Raw genomic sequence first — 26,659 nt, 5'->3', positions numbered from 1 at the left:
TTGCTTACTTTAACCTTAATATGAATCCTTATGTATTTTTATCAGCTTTTGTCATGGGCGTAGCCAAAGGAGGGGCAGCTGCCCCCTGCCCAGATCAAGTAAAACAATAGGAATGCCTACGTAATTGGCCAATCACGTCGAACAAAAGTCCTGCCCCTCCCTAACAAAAATACAGTATTGGCTACGCCTATGGGCCTTTGCCTCAGTCGCGAAGAGGGTCTTCAAACAACGTAAGGAACCAGGGAGGTAGGCTAGTCTTCCATTTTGGTTATACGTACATCTGTGGCCACCATCGGAGTCAGGCGTTGCCTTTCGCCCGTCAGTCCCAGCCGCTTGCCGAATCGTGGTGGGAACAAAGGCCGGCGAGTGCCCGCCCCCTCTCTTCTGATTGGTCGCGCGAGCTGGGCTGATTCGTGAAATAGAGACTTTGGGGCAAGAAGCTGCAACGGGCGCAGTTCAGCCTTTTGTTGCATCGGGAAGAGGTCGCTGCGCGCTTCTGCAACCATGGCACAGGTAAGCCCCCCCCCTTCCCTAACGAAAGGGCGCTCTTCCAAGACACCCCCCCCCTTTGCAGGCGCGGCAAGTCTGCTTCTCTTTCGCTAGGCTTTTCTCAGTGTCGGTTTCGCTTTTCTCTGCAGTAGTCGGCGGAAGGGTGTACGCGCCTCTGTTGAGGTCTTGTTCCTGCTTTCTTTCTAGTTGGAAGTGTGTCTTCCACACTTCTCCTTCTGGCCGCTGCCTAATAAGCTTCTGTTTTATGTTGCTCCTGCAAGCACCCACACAAACCCCACTTCGTAATATAGGCGGCCCGGAATGAGGGGGTGGGTCTCTTTCTTTCCTCGTGGGGGAAGAGAAGGAGAAATGAAGCGCCCTTGTTCTCCCATTGCAGAGCACGCGCTTGTGCCTTGGTAGGCAGTGCTAAGTCCTCCAGGGGCTTATTCCTCTGCAAAGTTGCGGCCAACTATTAGAAGTAGGTCGCTACTTCTGAAATAATAGCCAGTGATCATTATAAAACCACAAATGTGAAGCGTGTACTAGCCAGGTAAATTCTTAAAAATTCTTCCAAAGCTGTTATTTTGTATCTTCAGTCATGGTGGTTGAAACTTTTCAGAAGCCAGACTTTCAAGATTTTGCACAGTGGGTCTGCAGTCCTTATGCGTAATAGCTTGAAGCTGAGTTCTTGTTTAGAATTGCTAATACTGTACAGGCAGCCTTTTCTTCTCTTTCTCTCCCCCCCCCCCCGCCCCCAATCTGGAACAGGCACTTTTGCCTAACTGATCTAGTGGTTGAAGGATAGGTGATAAAACCTCAGTTTTTATGGTATGTGAGGCTCTTGTGTGAAAGGATTCTTTAGCATGCTGACTGTGGATGCAACAAGAGAATTTACAAAGTTGGGCCTGGGAAAAAGCATGCAAATGCAGCTGGAGATAATGGCCCCTTGTGGCTTCCGCTGCCAAGTGCATGAGCAGCTTGCTCAAGGTATGTGGCAGCACTTGGTGGCGTGTGCAATGTCTTCGTGAAAGTGGCTTGCAGGAACTTGAACTTGAAAAGAAATTGGGCAACAGCCCCGGTAAGTCGTGCTGGAACAGCTTTTCTGCCAAGTGTTAGTAAAGCAACTCATTTTGCAACCTTCCACCCTCAGGATAATTATCAAGCTTCAAATCTCCACACTGTTTGCCCAACTAAATTCCCACACCTTGAATCTTATGCATGGTTGTCTGGGAGCAAGTCCAACTAACCTGGTGGGACTTATTTCAAAGTAAACATGTAAAGGACTGTACCACAGTTCATGAAGCTCTAAAAAGTTTGGTGCTAAAATTTATTATGATTTAGATGAATTATGTTTGCCTACATTAAGTGTACTGAACAGCAGTAAATCCCTTAATTTGAATCCTTATTCGAAATAGGCAGAGTTTGAAAAAGCTGCAGAAGAAGTCAAGAAGCTGAAGACCCAACCAACAGATCAAGAAATGCTGGATATCTACAGCCATTACAAGCAGGCCACAGTTGGAGATGTAAATACAGGTATGAGTTAACTTCACACCACATTCAAATCCATGCTTAGGGATTGCTCATTGAGCAATTCTTTCATCCTAATCTGTTGAGTTATTTCATTGAGAATTATAAACTACTATATACTGAAATGTAACGTATCTCACACCAGATAGGTAAAGATCCTATATGCTGTGAGTCCAAATGAGCACCGTAAGTTAAATCTGGGTATATTAACTGCATGTAACACTTGATAGTAAATGTGCTCCCTCAATACAGGGCTCCTTAAATGCCCGGGGCAGCCTTTCAACGAGATCAACTTGCCTTTCATTTCAGACTTGCTCGTTTGCTTGAAAGCAACTTGCAATAGCAAGCAATTTACTTAGCTGCTTATAACCTCTTTCAAAATCTGCTTCATACCATAAATAGTTAAAAGCATCAGTTGCTACTGCTTGCATACATAGCATGGAGTCCTGCGATGTGCATAGATTTCATACAACAGCATATAAATAAGTGGATTAAAAAGTAATATTGCAGCAAACATAACTATAGTTTCAGGTACATCATTTCACATCAAGTCTCCCTATTGAGGTGACCATCACGGCTAACTTCTGCTACAGCAGCTCCTTTGAAATATGTAATACCTCACATACTTCAAGGAGTGTAGCCAGATTTAGCTGATTCTTATGAAACAGTAGAAACTTTAAGTGGGATGTAACTTGCAATAGTGCCTGCAGAAATGTTCTACATTGCAAAGGCCTAGTCAGGACGAGTTGTCTGATCCTTGCAGAGATTCCATATTCTAAGTGAAGCAATTTACCCAATCCAGTAGTTCAGGGCATTGCTTAACTTTTTGGTGTCCTAGTCTAACCGACTCTCAAGAGCTTTGGGCTAGGAGCACTTGCAGCTCTGAAAGATACTTGCTCTGAAAGATAGCTTGCTCTGATTTGCACACAACTCAAAACAAAATGCCTTTTCTGTGAGGGTCCTTGGCATAGAACTCGTGAAACTGCTGCATGTGAGAATGGCAACTGTAAACTCTGTTCCAGTGGAACTTGCTATGAGTTTGAGTGACTGCCTTTAGAAGCTACAACCAGATCCTCTTTACCCCTCTCCACAACCCTTGCCCAGTATTGCAGTACAACAGTTAAGCAGGATATGAATGTGTCTGCTGCTTTGGATGTGTTGCCATGTTGGCACTCCAAGTATCCTATTGGACGAGTGTTCAGAAAGTGAATTCCAAAAGGATAGGTTGGGCCACTTTTAGTTGGAGCTGAGATAGCAGACTATTGCACAGCTAGACTAGGGTTCGCATAACAGCCTAGTATTACGCTTGGGTTTCATCTTTCAAGAGGAAGGTGAAACTATCAGATTCACTAGTCGAGGACAGAAGCACCCATTTGGTATCTTACAACTAAAAGCACACCTGTAGAATCTGCACATTGCACTGGATAGCACTGCTCGAGGCAGGGGGAGGTTTAATATTTTGCAGGAGTATCAATAAGTAGCTGAAGTCAGGTTGGGGTGTGCTACAAGCAACTATTCGGAAGAGCCCTAAAAATGCTTGGGAAGTTAAAGCCCTTGTATATCTGCTTCCTTTAACTTTGGTTTTGTTTAAACATTGGTGTGAGAGCGTCATGCAAACACAACTTTTGTACTGATCACGAGAATGACTAGTTTCTCTTGGAGGCCATTCTTGTTGCCACAGCTGGTACCCTGATCTACCAACCTACTTGGTGGTTCAGCCTATTGGATAACTTCAAATGCAGGGAAATTAGTTGAAAAGGGAGTCTCGTTTCAGTACGTAAAACTGGATGGAAAGTCTAGGCATAATTCTGCTGTTTCTGTAGCTTGTGTGTGTTTTGGAGGTTGGGGAGGGGAGAGAGGCTTGGTAGATGAATCAAGGGTAGCATACTGGTTCTTGATAATGGGACCAACCAGAAGACTGACATGAGTGCCCCTGTTTTGATTATTTTGCAACAGTGTGGTTACTCATGGGCATGCTGCAGGAGGGGGATCTGAAACTCTTGGCTAATTGCCTCCGCTTCCAGTGCCAGCAGTACAAGGGTCAGGCAGTAGCTTAGCTTCCCTCTGGGATGACAGTGCCAACTAGAGCTAAAGGTCACCCAGTACCTTGCAAGCAGCTGGTTTTCATGAATAGCCCCATTGCCAATCCTGGTGTAAAAATGACAGTGCTGTGTTTGCATGCAATTCATTCTGAAATGCTAATCATAGAACTTGAGCACAATACATTCGTTTATGTATGCCCCACCCCTCTCCAACCACTCCTAAAGCACAGGCATGGAAAGTAGGTCAAAAGGTAATATTTGACCATCCTGGGCCTTCAGGCAAGTCCTTCTGAAAGAGCAGTCAAATACAGACAAACCTACTAGACCAAATGCTGGTGTTCAGTAGACTGCCAAGGAAACAAAGGCTGTTCTGGTACGGTAGCCACTAACTAGGCCAAGGCACAAATGGTTAACTGGAAGCCAGATGAGAAGTTGCTGGCTCAGAGTTCATTCGATCCTTTGGAGGATGCTGTCTCTTTTCATACAGGGTGGCTGTATAAAGATTACTGGAAATATATGTGAACTTATTCAGATGCTTGAGGTTCACTATATAAATGCAAAATAACATGGTACGATGGAGATTGTGATCGGTTACCAAAAAAACAGAATCGCTTGGAGCCAAAAGGAAGAAGCCGTCTGTTCCAGGTTAACATTTCCGCAATGGAATCTGCCCCGTATCTCTGTACCATATAGTAGCTAGTTGGGTAGATCAGAGAAGAGAGTGCCAGAATATTGTCTTCCTTATTGCTGAAAAGGATCCTCCTTGTAGATGGAAGTGGAACAACCAATATGGCAGCAGTGGTCCCAAAGTGAGCACCAAGTAACTACCAGAGCTTGCTCCTAAGATGTTCTGTGCATTTTCTGTCCCAGTGAATGGTTGTCTTAAGTATCCTTGGATATATATAGAGAGAAATCTATCTTTTCGTATCTTCTTTTTTATTTCCAAATGGAATATTGCAACACATATGGCATGCAATTTTCATGAAAATGTAGGGTAATTCCCTAATGTCAAACCACAGGGCATTGCACCCTGCATGAGATTGAGCAAGTTGCCTACCATTAAAATTAGTTGTGAATTGATGAGTCAGTTTCTGATAGGTGTAGCCAGTATGGGCATATTTGTCTTAAAATCTAGGCTGCCTAACTTGGCAACACAGGCTTCCTACCTTATGGAAGAACAAATATGCAGGCACTTCTGTTGCTGTGTTAGTTGAGTTAGGTGATCCAAAGGAAACTTGCTCATCTTGGTTCAGGGGGCTCCATTGTGGGCAATGCGGTGCTTATTTTGCCGTCTCTCCAGCACTTGGTTATTCTGGTTCTGAGAATATAGGTTGGCTTTTAGGTTGCACATTAAACCGTGTATGCGAAATCATTTTGAACAATGATTAGTAAATACCCTTCATTCAGGAACAAACATGCCATGTTGACTGAACAATCCTTGGATTAAAGCTGTCCTTCAAAAGTTGAGAGGCGGCAACTTTGCTATCGTTAGCAACTCTTCAAGGAAGTACCTCTAGATTGGATATCAACTTGAGAAAAACAGCTAGAATCGGCACACAGCAAAATGTGACCTATCCTAATGGAAACTCAGAGTTAACAAACAACTTACTATACAATGAACAAAAACATGCAGGAAGTAAATATTTGGCAGGCTTAAAGCTTTTTAACAAGCAGGACTAAACTTCTGTTTCTAGGCTGCAAAAAACAAACAGTAAGTAACAAAAGGATGCCAAAATCTATACCCCAACTATGCTCTTGCCTCTTAAATCTAAATGGGAAACTTAAGATAAATAAGACTCTGACTGATCAGGATCGTGATCATCTTTATTTTTCATTTTATAGTTCATGCAGTTTGCCTTTGTTCGTATACCCAAAGCGATCTCTTGTACTATGGGGGGAAAGCAAGGCTGTTGCATTACTATGTTAAAATGTCACTATTTCAGACCGTCCTGGGATGCTTGATTTCAAAGGGAAGGCCAAGTGGGACGCCTGGAATTCCTTGAAAGGTAAGCCTTAAGTGCAACAGCAAATACAACTCAATTGCTATCAAATCATTGGGATGGCTGACTCAACTTAATCTCACCCATAGATCAACATTACTTGCCTTAACTCTAGCAGTTCATTCCTTCAGCTTTATGGCCTTCCTTTAAGCCCTTAGTTTCAGTGTCACAAAAGCTGGCTGTACTGCAGCCATTTCATGTTTCCACATGTGCACAGATGTGCTGGTGTCAATGGATGCAGGTGGGGGAAGGGTATCTGTGTTGAAACTCTTCCTAGCAGGCTGTTTCAGCACCTTTAGAATTGCCAAGAGTCGTCTTTTATAGATTCCCAGCTCTGTACCTGAGAAGCTAGGAGGTTCCTTTGGCCAAAACGCATAACTTGTAAGGTGTACATGGGAGTCAAGGTTGTTTGTTGCTTTCCTTTCCCCACCTTGTCCATTTTAAGGGTTCATGATCTCCACCACTTAATCCGGTTTCAACATACAGCTGGGCCATCTTTTAGACTGAGTTGACTATTCGTGTTCACACGCCACTGAAGTAAAGGTTAACCTACTGTACAGTTACGTAACAAATGGGCACAGAGGAGTCCTTTCTTAGGTGACATGGGTGAGGGAGGGAGGCTGATTACCATAGATCTAGCATGGATTGAACACTACTTCATGTTTTATCTCTGCTTTTTCTTTCAGGAATGTCCAAAGAAGATGCAATGAAAGCATATATTAAAAAAGTGGAAGAGCTGAAGGAAAAATATGGAATGCAATAAACCCCTTTCCTGCATGCCTTAAAATGGAATCATGCCTTACTCTACTAACTTAAACTGTGTTACACAGTATGGCAGTGCCAAGACTTGATGCCACTTTCTATAATTAATAGCTGTGTAAATTTACTTCTAATGGTTTGTATAATAAACACTATCAAATTCACTTGTTGGTAGTCTCGTGGATCTCGTGTATCAGGAGGAGTCCATTACTGTGCATGGTACCTGCACAAGTTGCATAGAGGACCACTAGTATAGAGGCTGGCCTCTGTCTGGCTCTCCAGCAAGGATGGCAGGATACTGTTGAAATATCTGAAGCCAGCCACAGACTGCTTTTAGCTGGAGTCCCATGGCACTTCCTCTCTTTGTCTCTTGGCCAGTCATTAAGAGCTGCTCAACTGCTTCCAGTGCTGGGGCAAACATTGCTTCACAATTCCAAGTCTCTTGCCCATCTCATGTGTGAACAAACAGTGTGACACTCCACTGGTCAGAAAAGTGGCGAGTTCAATTCACGAAGGCTAAGGAGCCTTGTTCTTGATGTAAGATTGGAAGTGCACTGCAAATATTGTCTGTGCAGCTTATAAAACTTGTAGGTGCCAAGCAGAAGCATCCCGCACTTACTGTAATTGAACAATGCAGCCAGTGTGAGGCACACCTTCAATAAAAAGGTAAAGGACCGCTGACAGTTAAGTCCAGTCGCAGACGACTCGGGGGTTGCGGCGCTCATCTCGCCAGTTTTTCCGGGTCATGTGGCCAACATGACTAAGCCGCTTCTGGCGCAATGGAACACCGAAACCAGAGCAGTGCATGGAAATGCTGTTTACCTTCCCGTCAGAGTAGTACCTATTTATCTACTTGCACTTTTTGAACTTCTAGGTTGGCAGGAGCTGGGACTGAGCAACAGGAGCTCACCCCGTCACAGGAATTCGAACCACCGACCTTCTGATCGGCAAGCCCAAGACCGCATCCCTAAACCTTCAATAGCAACTGTACAAATAATGTAGTATAAAGCACTGGAGGGAATTCAACAACACATGACTCACCTGCACGAGCATTTCAGCTTCCCCTATTCACTCTTCTGGGAGTTTTGTAGAATCACGGAATTGTAAGGGACGCTGATGACCATGTAGTCCAATTCCCTACAATGCAGAAATATGAACCTGTCAAACCTGCAACCGTAGTGTTGTTAGCACCTCTCTCTAACTAGCTGGGCTATATCTATGCTCCCCCCATGGCTCCATAGCTGGTTTCAAGAGGAACAGAAGGAAAACCCATATTGTGAGAGCCCTTGTGCAGTCCTTCTGCTTATGAGATGCATTAGGCATATTCCCCTCAAGTTGTTTGGAAAAAACGAAGTGATATCAAGCTGCTCCATACCTGGAGTTAGACCCACTGAAACAAATGGGCTGATTTTGTTAGATTGCATTGGCTTCAGGGAGTCTGCTCTGAGCAGCACTTGACATTGGATGTTGCCCAATGATCTAGCTTCAAATAGCAAAGATGACCCTTCAGTACAGGATGGGGGAAGCCAGCTTAATCCCTTGGATGCAGGCATAGTCTTTGAAAACTGCCTATTCACAGGCGGTCTTAGACTGTGTGTCACCTTAAAGGCTTAGTATCTTCCACAGGTTTCATTCAAACAAGTGCCAGCACAAGGGACCCCAGGACAAGCAGTGAAATGGTGTGAAGGTGGTTTTTGGCAGAGCAGAGCCATGGCCCTGAGACATGGCAGCCTGTATTGTATTGGGACAGGGCCGGATTTAGGTTTGATGAGGCCCTAAGCTACTGAAGGTAATAGGGCCCTTTATATGTCCAGCTGCCCTTTGTCAACAACAAATTGGCGCTGTTTTTTGTGTTGAATATATGCTATATGTTAATTTATGGACCCAATACGTATCTAAAGCCATTTGCACATAACAGATAGGAGCCTACACAACACAAAACACTGTTGCTGTATGTAGGTTTTATTTTATTTGTTTTTTATCTTATATTTTGGAAATGTACATCCAGTTGTTTTCCTTTAAATTTTTGGGGGGCCCTAAGCTATAGCTTCTTTAGCTTATACGTAAATCCGGCACAATAGGGAAGATTCCTAAATCCTACTATGGGCAACAATCTAGGTGATGCTTCTAGGACGATGAGGTGTTCCCCACTGCAATTTTGAGAAGCAAATTGGGTCATAACTCAAAGATGGGCTGCAAAGCCTATCCTGGTCACCAGATGGAGCCAAATAACTCTTAATGTAGGCGATTTGGACGCCCTTGCCTACTCTTGGCAACTAAAGTTCTTAACTGCAACTACTGTTTTTTAAAGGGTATTCAAGCAGTATCTGTTACAATATTCAATTGGAAGGATTAAGTAGAATCTTTTCACTCCTAAAGCTAGTGTGTGCTGCTCAAAAACCTTGCTGGTTGAGCTCAGATTTGTTTTATCTGTTTGGAGGTAGCCAAAAGAACCTAAAGCTTAGTGGAATCAAGAGGGAAGAATTAAGTCTGGCAGGCTTCGTACAGGAGCAGGTAAGAAGGCCTAAGCTGGATCATATCAGAGTAGACTTGGAATTCCATGATGCCTGTTAACACTGAATGCTGACTCTCCTTGAGTAGTTGCTGGGACCAAAAGAAGTTCCCAGGCCCTGCACCTTAGAGCTCCACAGGTAAAATGAGTGGAAGTCTGCCACTTGGACCAAGCCTTTCCAGTTAAAAGCTATAAAAAATATATCCTGTGAGAAGGCTAAGCTACATACACAAATGATGTTTGGCTATGTGTTGTTTTCCTCATGGATGTGTGTGTTATGTGCTTCAGAAGACAAGTACAGTCAGTCATACCTTGGTTCTCAAATGGAATGCTTCCAGAAGTCCGTTCGACTTCTGAAAATGTTCGAAAACCAAGGCGCAGCTTGCAATTGGCTGCAGGAGCTTCCTGCACTCAATCGGAAGCCGCAGAAGCCGCGTCGGACATTAGACTTCCAAAACAAGTTCACAAAACTTCACTCACTTCTGGGTTTGCGGCGTTCAAGAGCCAAAACATTCGAGTCATGAGGCGTTCAAGAACCAAGGTACGACTGTACAGGGGTTGGGTCTTTTTTTCCTTCCTAAAAAATGCTGTTCTCCATCTCAGGTGTTTAAGATTTCTCCTATGGAAGAAAATATATAGTGCCCATATCTTTTTCCTTTGGGAGATGGGATGGAAAATAGTAGTTGTGGGTAGGTGGGCTTTTTTCAGCAAAATAAGACTGCTAGGAGGAAAGGGGAGAGGATCTTTTCCTTATCACCTACTTTTCTGAGGCTGAGTGTTGCCTTGAGAGGGGAGTCACTCGTTAGATGTGACTCAAGGATTTGTTCCTAAACAAATAAAAACTTATCTCTTGAGTGTGTGTAGGGGTCTATACCATGACACAACAGCAGCCTCTTGCCAGACATTCAAAAACAAACCCTTGCACTATTTAGACCATTGCTAGATATGTTTTGAAAATGGCCTTATTTGTGGATTTGAAGAGCTCCTGCTACAACTCTTGAAGGTTGATTAAGCTGCCACTTTGCCTGCTCAGCCTAGAAGAAAATCTGATAACTGGGCAGACTCTTGTTTTTATGGATGCATTGTAACAAAGGATGCCAATCTGAACTTTTTCTACGGTTTATTTCTGTTGATCACAGTATCACTGCAGTTGGCACTACTTCATATGAAAAGAGGCCCCCATTCTGACCCTGTTACTATTCCTTAACTTAAATGTGACCTAGAAAATGTAAGTAAATATCCTGACCTAATACTTAATGTAATGGTCAGGACACACAATCCTGTGTTACCAGAAAACGTTAATTGCCATTTCCTGTAAGAAATAATTGGGTTCAGCATAGGCAGTGCCATCTTTCTCCAAAGGTAAACATACAATTCAGGAAACATACAATCAACAGTCATGTCTCACTAGGGTCATGTCCTTCCAACTTCAGACTTGGTAAACAGACAGTAACTTGTAGGAATAAACAATAGTACAATGAATAAATGAAGTATAACAGTCAGGAAGATCCTGCCTCTCCCCAGTTATGTTGGTCCAAAATTATACTTAAACCCCATATTTAAGTTGGTTGGGATTCTGGGAAGTTCACAATATCAGGGACCCACTTTTCACACCACAATCTCAAGAATAAACTAACAGATCAAGAAACAGGTGAGAGACACTGTAGTTGTGCTGCTATAGAATATCAACAGATGGAGCTTAACACACAAGGCACAGATCTTTGGTTCTGATTGATTCAAAACAAATACATGTGTCCCCCCCTTTTTTTTTTAGGGTGGATACTACAGCAAATCATATCCACTCTAGGCTTTTAGATAGATAAGGATCCTTGGGGGGAGGATAATTTCACCTTTATGGTCAAGCTATGTACTACATGATTTGCTGCCTATTATTATTATTCTATTTATTATTAGTGCTTTTTACTGGGGGGCTGCAGGGGTATGCATACCCCTAAACATTTTGTGAATCTAAGTTTGGTCTCACTGAGGGGCAGTATTTCAATATGAGTAGGAAAATGAGAGTACCCCTAAACATTTTTTTAGGAAAAAAGCACTTTTTTATTTATTTATTTATTTATTTATTTAATTTCTGTATGTAAACAGGCTGCCTTAAGCAGCATCCATATGCTCTCTCCATTTTATTTCATGTAAGAAACCAACCTTTATTCCTCTGTTTTGTGAACTTCATTATTGGGCGTAAGGTTAAAGGCAGAAGCACATATTCATAAACGGACACATACGAACTTCACCCAAAGGTCCCAAAGCTCTTCAAAAGCGAATGGATTCACCTGTGCACCTTGTATCTGCAAGTGTCTCCACTGTTGGGGGAAAATTGACTGCTGTGCAATGAATGACTTTCAGAGCTGCACATTGCAAGAGTTCTCTATAAGAGTTGAGAGCACACAGTTCTAGAGCTGGCTCACAGCTGTACTGATGCCTTTGAAGCAAATTTGCCCTGGAATGTATCTAAAGCTGTTAAACACTCCAAATCTCTCTTCTCTTTCAACCCCTGTATCTTTTGAGTTTCAGATTATCATATTGTTTTGCAATACATTGGCTGACTAGCTTTGTTTTGCACAGAACCCCTTCCACTGGACATCCTGTTTTTCATTACAAGCTCTGCATCAAAAAAGACCAAACTATCTTGCAGTGTTGAAGTGAGTCAACATGATGAGCCCTTCTTTCAGTCTCAGCCCTTGTAGTTGAACAAGTTTTTTCTATCATGCCTCTATTCTACACTGTTATAACATGAGCCCGTAACCTTATATTTATCTCATTTGTGTGTGCTATGAAAGGGCACATTCAAATATTTGTACAGTGGTACCTTGGTTTTCAAACGTCTCGGAAGTCAAACATTTCGGTTTTCAAACACCGAAAACCTGGAAGTAAATGCTTCCATTTTCAAATGCACCTTGGAAGTCGAACGGCTTCCTCTGGGTTGTTGTTTTTTTTCAATTTCCTCTATTGAATTTGCAGGCCGCCCTTTGAGCCTCAGTTTTCGAACGTTTGGGAAGTGAAAGGGTCTTCCGGAATGGATTACGTTTGACAACCGAGGTATCACTGTATTTTCTACAGCATCTGAAGGAAAGGACGGGGAACAATGATTTGGGATTATGGGAGTTGTAGTCCAACATCATCTGGTCCCGTATCTCCCACCTAAAAGACTGCAAATGTCATCTCAGCCCCAAATGTATTTTGGTGGCACTCTTTTCAAGCACCACTTTCTTTTCTCTCTGCCCCAGCATTAAAATAGAATTTTATAATACGGGCCTACTTTACAAGACTGTTGTAAAAATGAATGAGGTGACCATAAATCATGCTGAACACTTTGAATGTGCTAAGGTATGCTTAATCAAGATGAGGCAGCTGTTTTAAAGTGTTGTCTTACATCTCTCATTATGCAGAGTCAGACCACTGGACTATCTAGGCTTGTATTTTCTACTTGGGCGCACAGTGCCTCTCCAGAAAGCCTTTCCCAGTACACCTACCTGAGATCCTTTTAACTAGAGATGCCAAAGATTGAAACATGGTCTCACCCTGAACTGTGAGCCTTCCACTTGGTTTGGAGTATTTCCTTGGTGGGGTTGCGAACTGCCCTAATCACACTCTTAAAACGCTAGATTGCTATGTTTTCAAGACAAAGCTTGGACTTTGACAGCAGACTCTGATAAAGTTGGATGTTTTTCCTTGTGATTCACATGCTGCAATCTTTTCAAAGCAGTAATGACTTTATCAAATATAATGAGAGAGTGCAAAAGTTCGCTGTTTTATTATTCTGGCTAGGAGCTTCCTTACCTTTATGTGGAGTAACTATAACACTATCAGATCTCAGGCATGTAAAATTGGAGACCTTTAGCCCATTCCCTGACTTTATACAAGGCTGTATCCCCTAAGGTGTGCTGCAGAGGACTATATCTGCTGTATTTCACTCTACTAACTGCTGTTTCAGTTGATCCTGAAAACTAGCTGCTGCTCTCAGAAAAGAGACTTGACTCCTAATTTGTGACATAGTCCAAAGGGAGCATGAAACAAGAAAATAGCTGACCAGCACTACAAGTACATGAAATCCCAATAAAGTAGATTTCTTTCCATTTTGTTTTTTCTTCCACATAACCTGATTTAGTCAATGAAACAGTCACCAAGTACGAAACAATATTGGCCTTCGAATGCAGAAATATGGAATGATCAGGGAAAGCATGTGGATGACAGCTTGCAAGAAATAACATTTCACAGTGCTGGTGCAAATACTGCGTGGGCAATTATCAAACACAAGAAGATAGCTTTTTAAATGTTAAGAGCTATAGATTTCAGAACAAGAAAGAAACTGAGGATATACACTTTACATGGAAATGACAGCACAGACAAATCAATAAGCCCACCACCCTGCTCCAACAATCAATTCACTGCAAGGGTGAGCAGCAAGAGAGTAAGAAGGATCCTCTGTCCACCCTGCCTCCCTTATTTTGCTCAGCAATGCCTTGATAGCTGCAGGCGGTGAACATAAGGACTTGAGGGTACAAATATGTTAGAGCATCAGCCTTCAATCATCCTAGCATGCCAATGCCAGTTTAACTGCAAGCATGTGCAGTCTACCCCAGGCAAGAAGCTGGCATTGGATCCAGTTTTCACAGGCTGCTCAGAGCTGCCCAACTGGCATTTATCTTCTTGTGTTTTTCTTATGTTAAATGTTGTGCAATCATTGCTGGGAGATCCCTACTGTGAGTAAGAATTCCCAGAGAGAGTGCATGCGAGCGTGCGTGCTGTGTTCATCTGTTGGGGGGGAGTGTCTAGTGACACCTCTAAAACAAACAAAATGGAGGCGATATGCTTCTCTCAGTGGCAATAACACTTATGAATACCAGTTGCTGGAAACCACAGGACAAGGGAATGTTACTGGGCTCATGTAACAGGCTTCCCATGGGCATCTGGTTAACCACTGTGAGAACAGGATGCTGGACTAGATGGCCTCTGGCCTGATCCATCAGGGCTCTTCTTATGTCCTTAGGATTATTTCAGAAGCTTTTTTGTGACACGTTATCCCCAATTGACTGGTGGACTTTCAAAAGGTGACCTTGGATGATAATGAAATGCAACCTGTTGCTGTTGTCGGCCTTTCTCTGTCTAAGGAGACAGTGGAGAAGTGTGCCTTTGGGGGTGAAGTCAAACTGTTGCAGGGTTGCAGTGCAGGCTGTAGAGACTAATACCTGTATGGAAGAGACATGTTTTGTTGCAGCTGAGGCAGATGAAGGTGTCTGGTTTTGCTTCTGCAGATGCACCATGGTGCTTCTTTTCTCTGCGCTTCTCCCTGTGGTTATTCCTCCTCTGGTCACAACTTGATCACAACGCCTAGAGACAGTCCAAGCTATCTGAAAGACCACATTCCCTCATACAAACCTGCTTGGGTTTTGAGACCTTTGGGGGAGGCCCTTCTCCCAATCTCCACCTGAGAGAATGTGGGAAAGGGCCATCTTGGTGGTAGCAACTCCAGAACTCCCTCCCTGAGGAAGCTAGCCTGGCTCTCTTTGTTGTCCTTCCATTGGCAGGTGAAGACCTTGTTCCAACAGGCTTTTGCCAAGTGACTGCTTTTAATGAAAGGGCTGGTGCCCTGCTGCTTTTTATCACAATTGTGGGTATTTTTAAAACACGTGTTACAAAACGCTCGTTTTTTATTGTTTTTTTCTACATTTTTAGTGATTCCCCCCCCCCTTTGTAAGCCACCTTGAATCCCGTCAGGGGCAAAGGTGGGGTACAAATAAGTTGTTGTTACTGACAAATTGACAAACTGTATTCCAAGTCTTGTTTTGTTTGCGGTTATTGCCCTGCTGTGAAAAAAACCAATAAAATGCCTATTTCACAGAGGAAGGAAGCACAACTTAGGTCGCCCTGAAAGAGGCGGCTTGGAGCACTCCAGGTCACCTGCGCACGTAAGCGCGCAGAAAACAGCGGATCCCCCCGGAAAAGGCGACCTGGGGAGATCTGCGTGGATCCCTGCCACCCGCGGCGACCCAGGAGGGGACCCTGCACTTCTGCCGCGGCCCAGGCGAGGGCGGCGGTTGTGCCCCCGGCGGCTCTTCCCTGGCGCCGGGCTTGCCCGGAGCGCCCTCCGCCTCTCTCGGCCCTCCTCCCCCTGCTCCTCCTCCAGCCGCTCGCCGGCTCCAGCCGCTTTCGGCGGCCTCCTCCTCCTCCTTCCCTCCTCGGCTCGGCTGCTGACTCAGCCACAGGGAAAACTCAAAGGGCAGTTCGCCTGCCTGTCTCCCGCCGCTCTCGGCAGGACGCGCGGGCGAGAGCGGCCTTTGACGCGCCCCACTCCGCCGCCATGGGCCCCTGGCCGGGAGCGGGCGCGTGAAGCGGGCGCCCGGGAGACATTTCTCGCGCTCTCCTCCGCCGCGCAGCCGCCGGCCTCAAAGTTGCTCCCCGGACTTCGCCGCCTCGCTCCGCGGGAAGGGGCGCAAGGCAGCATGACAGCCATCGCAGTGCAGGTAAAATCGGGAGCCCAGGAGGAGCCATTCTTCCTCTCTGGCGGGTGGGACAAATATATATCTATCTCTTTTTGTTTGAGCTGGAGCTGCGTGTTTTGTTGGCATCGCTGTGTGCCGCCGCCGCCGCCCTTTGTTCTGGCGTTGCAGCGCCTCTGCCCGCGTTTCCCCCTCGCCCTACAGGCAGAGCCGCTCATCGCAGCCCGCGCTTCAAACTAGCCGACTTTCTTTTGCCACCTGTTGCTCGATGCAAATTCCCCGCTTATTACCATCGCTTTGTCTTGAAGCAAGGCGGAAAAAGTTCTCTCGTGTGCTATTGTGTCGATCCCCCTTGGCTGTGGCCAACTCTCTGTCTCTCCCTGTCGTTTCCTTTAGGAGAGCTTCCCGGATAGAAGATCTTCTGTCCTCCTGCAATCTCAAAATCTCTCTCTCCATCGCTCCCTCTTCCTGTAGGTGTGTGTGTGTGTTTCAGATCCTCCAACATTTCTCCGATGAAAATAGGGACACCCTATTCCATCATAATAATAATTTCACTATTTATACACCGTCCATCTGACTGGTTTGCCCCAGCCACTCTGGGAGATTTCATACATACATACATACATACATACATATAACACTAAACTTTTTTAAAAAAAAAAACTTCCCTATACAGGGCAGCCTTCAAACATCTAAAAATGGTACCTTATCTCCTTGGCTGGGAAGGGATCACATAACTCCATACCCTCCAACATTTCTCCCATGAGAACATTCCAGGGACATTCCAGGATCAAATCAGAAACCAGGACAGTTTTTGTAAATCTGGGACTGTCTCTGGAAAATAGAGACACTTGGAGGGTCTGGCATTTACATCTGACTTTGAATGTCTGGACTGCTTTTCTAAATTTGCATTCACCATCCAATGAGGGAAATCTGATGAGAGACAGTAGTTAGAGCGTGGGGGTTAGGGTTCGAATCCTCCCCGCTCGACATAAAGCTCACTGGGTGTCCTTGGGCCAGTCGCTGCCTCACAGCCAAACCTACCTCACAGGGTTGTTGTCCCATTGAATATGCAAAATCTGTGCTTTCTAGCTGCATATTTCAGGGGTGGGGACTTTTTAAAAACTTGTTTGCTTTCTGACATTTCTGCCCTGCCTTTCTTCCGCCATGAAACCCCTTTTAACATCATGTGTACAAAACGATTCTGCTCCAGAGGCAGAGCTATGGTCCGTTGGGGTTTCACTGTGTAAGCTTTTGTCAACTTAAGGACTCAAATAACATTCTGAACTTGCTCCATTTCCTCCCGTCTCTCCTGGAATGCAATGAGTTGTTTACAAAGATCAGTGGCTCTGTTCCTCCCCGGGACATTATTACTGATGTTTCAGCAAAACTGACTCTCGCTCAGTGGATCTTGTGAGGATATTTTGTGCAAGAGCCATATTTTAATATATAGAGATAGATAGATATATAATGAACCACAGGGGCTGCAATTAAGAAAAGAAGAGATATAGGATGTTACAAGGAAGATATGCTCACAGCGAATGTTTTTAGCTTGTGAACTAAGCTCCTGAGAAATGGGAGCAGGATGGCATCATAGAGAGTTGCTTTATACTGAGTCTGACCATTGGTCCTTCTAACTGAATCCTCTCTGCACTAGCAGCTGCTCTCCAGGATTTCAGACAGAGGTTTCTCCTTGCCCTGGAGATGCTGGGGTTAGAACCCATGACCTTCTGTATGGAGAGTGGATGCTCCAACCACTGAGCTACAGCCTTTTCCTCAAATTCCCATTTCAGCAGTTTCCAGCAAAATCATATAAATCTATGCATGTGTACACACACACACACACACACACACCCTTAAAATTATTAAATAATAAAATCAAGCATTTAAAAACACTTAACCTTTAAGCAACTCCTATCCAGCATTTATTATTCCTCTGCTGGATGTCTCATCATCAACGCAAGCTCTGCTTGACTGAATTTCCCATCTTTCCCCCCAAGTTGTCCTCTCCTGCTTCACACTCCTTATCCTTTGAAAACATCACCATTCATCGCGCTGATCAGAGAGGAAGTCCTGGTTTTCTCTTTGATACCTCTCTGCCTGGGATAGCTCACTCGGTAGAGTATGAGACCCTAAATCGCAGGGTTGTGGGTTCGAGCACCCACATTAGGCAAAAGATTCCTGCATTGCAGGAGGTTGGACTAGATTACCCTTGAGGTCCCTTCCAGCTGTACAATGCAATGATATTCCTTTGCTCCTTATGTTGTGCCCATATCCAAAGCAGCCTGGATAGCTCAGTTGGTTAGAGCATGGCGCTGATTATGCCAAGGTGGCAGGTTCAATCTCTGTATGGGACAGCTGTATATTCCTGCATTGCAGGGGGTTGGAATAGATGATCCTCAGGGTCCCTTCGAACTCTACAATTCTGTGAAATCACATCACTACTCCCTTTGCAACGTTATAAAATGATGGCCCTGGAAAACCCATGAGACAGCTCCCCATGCAGTAAAGGTTATCTTGATTGGATACATCAAAATAGTCAGGGTCCTTTCCTCCAACACACAGGAAATCAGAACTTGGTGGAGCTGCAATGCTCATTACTAGAAAAGTGTGTATAGGGAGAAGTGGAACATTTTAACCTCTCACTTTTAAAACTCCGGAGGCGGCGTCAATGACAGCCAACACTTCTGCACAGAACAAGCCATGGCAAGACAGATCGAAATGTTAAGCTGGGGAAGTTTCAATGCAGCCTTGGGCGGGCGGCCTGGGCAGGCAAGTTTGCAGTGGCAGCCAGGGAGGCAAGTTCATAAAGTGGGGCAAGCCACATGCGCAATAGTCTTGTTCCTACACACACAATTTAAAAAAATGCTCCGATGGTGGGAGGATTTCCTGGTTCAGCCAAGAACAGGTCTGTGCTGCTTTGTTGTTGTTGTGTAGTCGTTTAGTCGTGTCCGACTCTTTGTGACCCCATGGACCAGAGCACGCCAGGCACTCCTGTCTTCCACTGTCTCCCGCAGTTTGGTCAAACTCATGCTGGTAGCTTCGAGATCACTGTCCAACCATCTCGTCCTCTGTCGTCCCCTTCTCCTTGTGCCCTCCATCTTTCCCAACTTCAGGGTCTTTTCCAGGGAGTCTTCTCTTCTCATGAGGTGGCCAAAGTATTGGAGCCTCAGCTTCACGATCTGTCCTTCCAGTGAGCACTCAGGGCTGATTTCCTTAAGAATGGATACGTTTGATCTTCTTGCAGTCCATGGGACTCTCAAGAGTCTCCTCCAGCACCATAATTCAAAAGCATCAATTATTCAGCAATCAGCCTTCTTTATGGTCCAGCTAGTGGGAAATAAAAACTCTGTTTGCTAGTATATGGTGCCTTGTTGTTTCTCTGAATGGTAGTCAGCCAGGGCATTGCCTACAAGACCAAAGAAAGATGTGACTAAGTGTAGCCTGCTTCACTTTTCTTTTTCTTATGAATGAAATATGGCAGATAATTTACTTTCTTTCCAGACTCTTTTCTTAACAGCATAAATGTAGCATCTCTCTCCCCCCCCCCTCTCTCTCACACACACACACGAGATGTTATATTCAAAAGATTGGTTTGGTAAGACTTCCACTGCTTCTGTGGCATTTTAAATGTTTTATCACTGTCTTCCCTTTCTTACAGCACTCTCAAATCATTTGTATATTAAGGCTGCATATACACACCATAGATGTAAGGCACATTGCTTCCCCCAAAGAATCCTGGGAACCCCTCGCAGATCTAAAGTTCCCTGCACCATTAACAAACTACAATTCCCAAGATTCTTTGAGGGTAGCAGTGTGCTTTAAATGTATAGTGTGTACCCAACCAAGCTTGTCTGCACGGTGTATTTAACCGACTTCAACGACTCTTGCTGTTATTGAGCATTCTTTCTAACTGGTCACAACATCAATAGCAATATAATTGCTGGCTGCGATTTAAAAGCAATCTGTGTTGCTTTAATAGGAGGGGTATTTAACTTCTTTCTTTTTGGACCTTCTCTTTAAGGCCCAGTGGTTACTCACTCGTAGAAGACGGACAAGATCGTTTTTTGAGATGTTCATCAGGAGCCTGATTATCCTCTGCGTTGCGATAGCCATTGTCCTGTCCTCCATTGCTGTGTGCGATGGGCACTGGCTTTTTGCCAAGGGAAAGCTCTTTGGACTGTGGCACTTCTGCACAGTCGGGAACAATAGTGCCCTGAAATGTGCCACTGATCTCACGTTGGCCAACATTCGAGGGATCAACGTGGGAATGACTTTTGCAAGAAGTCTGGTGTCTTTTGCTGTTGTCGTCGCAATCTTTGGCCTGGAACTTCTCATGGTCTCCCAAGTCTGTGAAGACGTCAACTCCAGGAAGAAGTGGTCGATGGGATCGATCCTCGTTCTTCTCTCGTTCCTGCTCTCATTCACTGGAGTTTTGAGCTTCTTATTCCTTCTGAGGGACCACATCACTCTCACGGGTTTCACACTAACCTATTGGTGTGAATTCATTTCTGCCTTCCTTTTCTTCCTGAATGGAATCAGTGGACTTCATCTTAACAACATCACATTTCCGTGGAATAGAATGAGGAAAAATTAAAAGAATGGTGGATATTAGCTTCACCAGATACACAGAAAAGTAAACTGGGGCCTTTCAAAAGGAGACCAAGTTTTCTTAGTTTACATTAAGAGAAAACATATGAAATGGATGTCTCCAAGATCACTTGATAATGGATGCTGGATACTGGAAGTTCGCTATTATGACCTGCTTAGATTTTGAATGATGTAACTCTCCACAGAAATGGAAGTGCAAAAGACTGGTTTCCTTTGTTTAAAGCTCATTCATTTAAAGGTGGCCCAGTAAAAGCAAAACAAACTTGGTTTGCTGGTTTTAATGCTATTTAAGGCGCATCCTTACTGTAATCTATCTGGAGTTCTTAGATTTATTAATCAAAAGCTCCAACCAGGTCACAGTAAATTGTGACTTAATCTCATTAAAACCAATAGGTCAGATTGTCAGGACTAAGAAATCTCACTGGAGGTCATACTCAGTATCCAAGTGAGAAAAGATTATAAATGTGCTTTGTCCTTTTCAGAAAACTTCATGGTTTCATTTTTGCACATCAGCTGGGATCAAGATTAGGATCATTTGTACTATGCAAAATGTTGAGAATGCTAACTAAGGTCTCACCTCCAAATTCAAATAATTTGCATTTTAGCATAACCTATTCAAAAAACATTATATGGGCTTTGGTCCTTGTTGTTTCTGCCATGAGAGTATATCTGATTTATATACAATGCCAACATTTCAACAAACCAGCCATGCACTGTGGAGATAATTGCTCTCATCTGAACTGTACCTCCCATGAACCTTTTTATGGTGACAATTTGGTTTCACGAGATACAGGGCTTGTCTTACATCTCACCACATTCTGGTGTCTCTCTTAACCATTTTCCAAGTGGGAAAGGAAGAGATCTCAGGCCAGAGTGCAAGAGGTGGCTGGGCTGCCCTGGAATGGATTTCAGTGGCTTTCCAGATGTGGTTGGACTCCAATTCCCATCAGCTGCTGCCGCCAGCATGGCCTGTGGTCAGGAATGATGGGAGTTGTAGTCCAACAATACATGGAGGGCCACAGGTTCCAAGCACTGCCCAGCCGCATCTCCTACCTGGAAGCAGGATGGTTTGAAGGGGAACCACAGGAAGGCGCATTGATGGAGACGGACACAGACAACCAGACTTTGGTCATCATGACAAAACTGATTGCCTGATTTGAACCACAACAAGGAGCCTAATGACAGTAGGTATACTCTTAACGACACCGGCCAAATGATAAAATAACACCTGCAGTATTCATTTGGTTCAGTATAAGTGATTTTAAAAGAAACTTCCTTAAGATGTCCACCTTTAATTTTGTAACATTCAGGCACCCCTGTTGCTGGAGAGCAACACAGAGAATCAAAATGCTTAATATATGGGTTGCAGTCGTCTCTTACATGGCTGGAATTTATGCTATATAATTTAATATTATGTCTGATTGTTATTTCTTTCATTCATGGATAGCAAGCATGGACCCCAGTCATTTCTATCTTAGAGTAAGCATCTTTACGAATAAGTATTATTCTCCCTCTCCCTTTTTCTTCACATGATTCCACAATCTCATTATGTGGCCAGATGGGTTAGAATGATTTCAATTATAGAAGATCCACAACCCTCATTGTGTTGGAGCCGAAGAGGTGAATTGGGCAGCTTAGCAGCAACAAAGGCACTTTGCTGCAGAGAGGCAGAGCTATCTGCCCAATATATTGTTAAAGAGGTCTTTGCTACTCAGAGTTAATGAGGAAAAAACAAGGCAAACTCTTCCCTGTGGGCTAGAGATGATCTTTCAAAACGCCATCACTCTATGCAGTCCTCAGAGAACAGGATGTAGATCAGGGAATGCTGTGCTAGCATTGCCAATTTCACTTCCCTCTTCTCAAAATCACAGGAAGCAAAGTTCCTGCTCTCTCTTTCTCTGAAGGCAGTCATCCAAGCTGGGAGTGTTGTTCAAATTCTCTTCTTGTTTTTTAAAAAAATTATGCTTTGATAAAAATGCTTGGAAATTTTTTTTGTTTGGGTTTGAGGAGTGATCTAGTGTATATCTGCTGGCAGGATTATTTTGAAAATACATCCAGGGACACACGTAACTACCCATGTAGTTCTGTATGGATTGACAATTGTTTCTTGGTGAAACAACAGCCGTAATACCCTAAAGAACCACCATTTACCCAGTGCAACCATTTCGTGACTAGTCGAGAGAGAAGTATCCTCACGATCCACGATGGCTTAAAAGGGGTTGGTCAAGGTGGCTTTTATGTGAAGCTGTTCAACACACCCGACCCCCAAATAGTTGTCAAAATGGTGAGTGGTTGGCACACATTTGTTCATGATTATGTTGCAGAAGTGTTGACCAACTGTCCACAAATGGTTCAGGTGTTCTAGGTGAGTTGTCAATGGTAGAAAGGGCTGATGAACGCAAACCCTTATCAGAAACATGTGATGTGTGTCAGAGACTGTGCTGTTCTCCATTTAAGCACAGTCCTTTTAAAATAACAAACATCTGGCAACTGGAAAGAGGCAATACTGTGCCATGGATTTAATTCAAGGGCAATCCCAAACGTTTGTTTAGGAAACATGATGTCTTTTTGGAAGAACGGTCTAGTGAATGAAGAAATTGTGGCAAGGCTTTGTTCCCCATGGGCCTACCCAGATAATCATCTTGCAGCACAACAACTGTGCAATTGTGACTAATCTGCTGTGTAAGAGCCACAGAAGTGATAGCTTCCTTTAAATAAGTACACATGCTTAGGGGACTTTTGCATTCCCTCCCCCTATCACTGGCTGCTTCTTAAGAGTTTCAGCTCCATTTTTACAAAAGCTCAACACTCCAACACTCTCTGAAGTACACATCATTCAGACTTTTCTAAAATTGGCACACTATGATAAGACATCCCACATGCATTAGGCGGGCCTGGGTATCACACAATTTCCACTGAACTGAAGCTTTCAAGACTATCCCATGGAGGTTAAAACGCATTAGAGACCCATTTTGAGCTGACAATCTGAAGGAGCCCTCCATGCCATTCTATAGCTGGTTCTTCTTATGGGCTTATGATTCCATTCCTATTAAAGGCCATTTGTCAGTAAAGACTGGAGAGTGTGATAGCAAAGGGGTGTGTTTGTATGTGGTCTTTGTCTCAAATAAGTGTTGTTGTTTTTTATTATGAAACCTGCAGCTTTTCTAAACTGTTTTCTTAAAAAAAAAAAAGGTTAGAGAATATAGGAAGAAATCTCAGATCTGAATGTCAAATGTTCAATAAACTACTTTGTGAATTGCTAGTTCTAGTCCTGTGTCGCGATTTGGGGGCAGGTAGCAGTTTGAAAGCACGTCAAAGTGCAAGTAGATAAGTAGGTACCGCTCCTGCGGAAAGGTAAACGGTGTTTCTGTGCGCTGCTCTGGTTCGCCAGAAGCGGCTTAGTCATGCTGGCCACGTGACCCGGAAGCTGTACGCCAGCTCCCTTGGCCAGTAAAGCAAGATGAGCGCCGCGACCCCAGAGTCGGCCATGACTGGACCTAACGGTCAGGGGTCCCTTTACCCTTTACCTTTTAGCCATTAAACAAGAGCATGGAAACGGATGCGGGAGGGGCTGTTGCTCAATGGTAGAGACGTGCTTTGCACACAGACAGACCCGAGTTCAACCCCCAGCATCTCCAGGTAGAACTGGCAAAGATCCATCTCTGAGACACTGGAGACGGCTGCCAGTCAGTGTAAATAATACTGAATCGGACTGAGTGTTTCCTAGCTTTCCTCCAAAATCAAAAATGAAAATTGAAGACTATTGGAACACAAACTATGGCACAGTCTCACAGCCACACATTTCTCCAGAGCAGAGTGATACAGTGCGTGGAAGGCTTAGCAGAAGAAACCAAATTATATTTGAAAATATTCAACTTTAATCAAAGATACACGTGCAACTGGTACTGTGCATAGTCAGAAAAGGGTGCACATTCACACCCAGGGCTGAATAACAGCAAGGAATTGCTATCTTCATCTTTCTTTGCTTGGGAGGTTCACGAGGGCATCAGGTTGGCCACTGCCACAGACTAGAAAAGTCTGGCACTCCACAGGCAATTCTTAGGCTCTTAATTAGTACTTTGGCTCAAGGCGGCAGCATCAGTAGCTTGCAACAGTTCAGACTTGGAAGGGCACTACTGTAAGTGGGTCATTGATATGCCACAAATGGGTTGTTGGCAGTACAGGTAGGATGTTTTGTTTTGTTAATTACTGGATTTCCCAGTAAACAGGGGTAGCATTCAGCTTACTTGGTTCTTCCCTGAACCCAATGCAGATTGCTTTTCTCTCAGATTCCCAACTCATATGCATGTGTAGTGCGATGCCAAAATGATCTAGGCATGTTGAAAAGAAAAGCAAGTCCCTTTCAGCTTGGCAGAAATGCACACAGGACTTCAACAGCCAATTTCACAAAGTTTATTATGAGTTAGAAAGAAGCTAAGATGACAACCGGAGGAAGCAGAAGAAAGAGGGCAATTCAGTTTAAGCCTACCTGCCTATGTATAATGTTGTTTTCGCCTAATATTTAGCTTTGGATTCATCACAACTATTTGTTCGATAAGGGATAGTACAGAATGATCACACCAGACAAACTAGATGGTTCAGACTATAACACAGAGTAGATGTTGTTATTATCTCTTCAGCAGGAATGGGCTACTTGCTCCACACTGCAGCCTTCTGGGAGTCCTGTAAGCTATTGGACCACAACTAAGGAGTGCATATTTATTTATGCATCATTAACACAATGCAATGCAAAAATAAAAAAGAGAGCATGGTAGAGGCTTGGTCCCAGCTGACGTATATTATGCTTCAATTTGTTCAAGGTCTCATGTGAGACAAGAAACAGTAGCTCTGAAAAGATGGATGTCAGTTAAGAGAAATGCTAATTCAGATTTTTTTGGTAACTTCCCCTGTGGCAATTTACTTTCAGGATTTATTTTAACCCTAGCATGTTGGGAAAGTGTGGCAACTCCCCTTATCCTTAGTTTGAGGCTTCTACATATATTTCTTATTTGGAGATAAGTCCTTTGCTTTAATTCTGGATTTTGGTTCAGACAACTGGTCATGGGGACGCGGGTGGTAGGGAAGCGGGTGGCACTGTGGGTAAAACCTCAGTGCCTAGGACTTGCCGATCATATGGTCAGCGGTTCAAATCCCCGCGGCGGGGTGAGCTCCCGTCTTTTGGTCCCAGCTCCTGCCCACCTAGCAGTTCGAAAGCACCCCTAAGTGCAAGTTGATAAATAGGTACCGCTTTATAGCAGGAAGGTAAACGGCGTTTCCGCGTGCTGTGCTGGTGCTGGCTCGCCAGAGCAGCTTCGTCACGCTGGCCACGTGACCCGGAAGTGTCTTCGGACGGCGCCGGCTCACGGCCTCTAGAGCGAGATGAGCACGCAACCCCAGAGTCGGACACGACTGGCCCGTACGGGCAGGGGTACCTTTACCTTTGCTTTAATTCTGGATTTTGGTTCAGACAACTGGTCATACAAACTGCCACAGTCAGTACAGAGACCGCTTTGGCAGATGCATGAAGTGGGCACCGAAAAGTGTGCTTGGATCATACACATGCACCCTGAGTGCAAAGAAATAAATGAGGGGAAAGAATTCAATTTTTACAGCAGGAGGTCAAAAGGCCAAACAATACAAGCTGTACTATGCAGGACATGCATGAATGCCGAATCCAATCAAGATCCATTTAGCATGGGTGTGACTGGCAGCTGCTAGTGATATATAGGCATAAGAAAATCAATAATGTGGTGGGCGGGGAATGATTACTTTCTCTAGCGAGCAATGAATACCCAGGATCTGTTGAAACCCAGTTTCACAGTGTCAGTCACATGTGCTAATGAATTTCTTCTACCTGGTAGGTCCATGTTAGAATCTCACGTTAGCAACACCTGCATGTGGTTCCCGTAAGAGGGGAACTCAAATGTGCACATCCTTATTTGCACATGCAAATCAAAAGGCCTCAGATGCATTCTTTCTTTTTTGCTTGCTCGCTCTACCAGTTTGAAGGCTCTTGCACTTCTGTGGGCAAGGCTGCAACTCTGCGCAATAGAAGAGAAGGCCAGGAATACACAGCCACAAATTATGAGTGCTGGAATCTTCTTGTTAGCTATTGCCGCCCATGGAGGAAGAATTTGCTGCTTCTCAATGCGCACACATTGCTCCCGAGAAACGGGGGGGGGGGGGAGTCCCTGACACCCATTCCCTCCCCAATCAGGCTAGCTGTGGCTCCTGCAGTTGCATCATGTGACACAGGGGCATGAT

General features: G+C 44.2%; 2 protein-coding genes across 2 annotated transcripts; both read left to right on the top strand.

Moving 5' to 3' along the window:
- The first annotated feature begins 393 nt into the window (after positions 1-393).
- On the top strand, positions 394-6,981 carry DBI (diazepam binding inhibitor, acyl-CoA binding protein). Its single transcript, XM_053404894.1, has 4 exons — positions 394-513; positions 1,905-2,022; positions 6,002-6,064; positions 6,745-6,981. Exons 1-4 carry the CDS (start codon positions 505-507, stop codon positions 6,819-6,821), a joined length of 267 nt encoding a protein of 88 aa, XP_053260869.1. The 5' UTR covers positions 394-504; the 3' UTR covers positions 6,822-6,981.
- An 8,408-nt stretch (positions 6,982-15,389) lies between these two features.
- On the top strand, positions 15,390-23,657 carry TMEM37 (transmembrane protein 37). The gene is made up of 2 exons (XM_053404830.1): positions 15,390-15,808; positions 19,809-23,657. Exons 1-2 carry the CDS (start codon positions 15,788-15,790, stop codon positions 20,379-20,381), a joined length of 594 nt encoding a protein of 197 aa, XP_053260805.1. The 5' UTR covers positions 15,390-15,787; the 3' UTR covers positions 20,382-23,657.
- Positions 23,658-26,659: the final 3,002 nt, after the last annotated feature.

The sequence above is a fragment of the Podarcis raffonei genome, chromosome 1 (genome assembly GCF_027172205.1).
Source record: "Podarcis raffonei isolate rPodRaf1 chromosome 1, rPodRaf1.pri, whole genome shotgun sequence".
NCBI classification, from domain to species: domain Eukaryota; kingdom Metazoa; phylum Chordata; class Lepidosauria; order Squamata; family Lacertidae; genus Podarcis; species Podarcis raffonei.
Note: the sequence above shows the minus strand (reverse complement) of the source record. Positions and strands in the feature narration are given on the sequence as shown.

What these genes read in the sequence shown, in the direction of transcription:
- DBI (XM_053404894.1), top strand. An exon ending in AGTTGGAGATGTAAATACAG is followed by an intron (nt 2,023 to 6,001) that starts GTATGAGTTAAC and finishes TCACTATTTCAG; the next exon opens with ACCGTCCTGGGATGCTTGAT. An exon ending in CGCCTGGAATTCCTTGAAAG is followed by an intron (nt 6,065 to 6,744) that starts GTAAGCCTTAAG and finishes TTTTTCTTTCAG; the next exon opens with GAATGTCCAAAGAAGATGCA.
- TMEM37 (XM_053404830.1), top strand. Translation starts at nt 15,788, where the DNA reads ATGACAGCCATCGCAGTGCAG. An exon ending in TGACAGCCATCGCAGTGCAG is followed by an intron (nt 15,809 to 19,808) that starts GTAAAATCGGGA and finishes CTTCTCTTTAAG; the next exon opens with GCCCAGTGGTTACTCACTCG.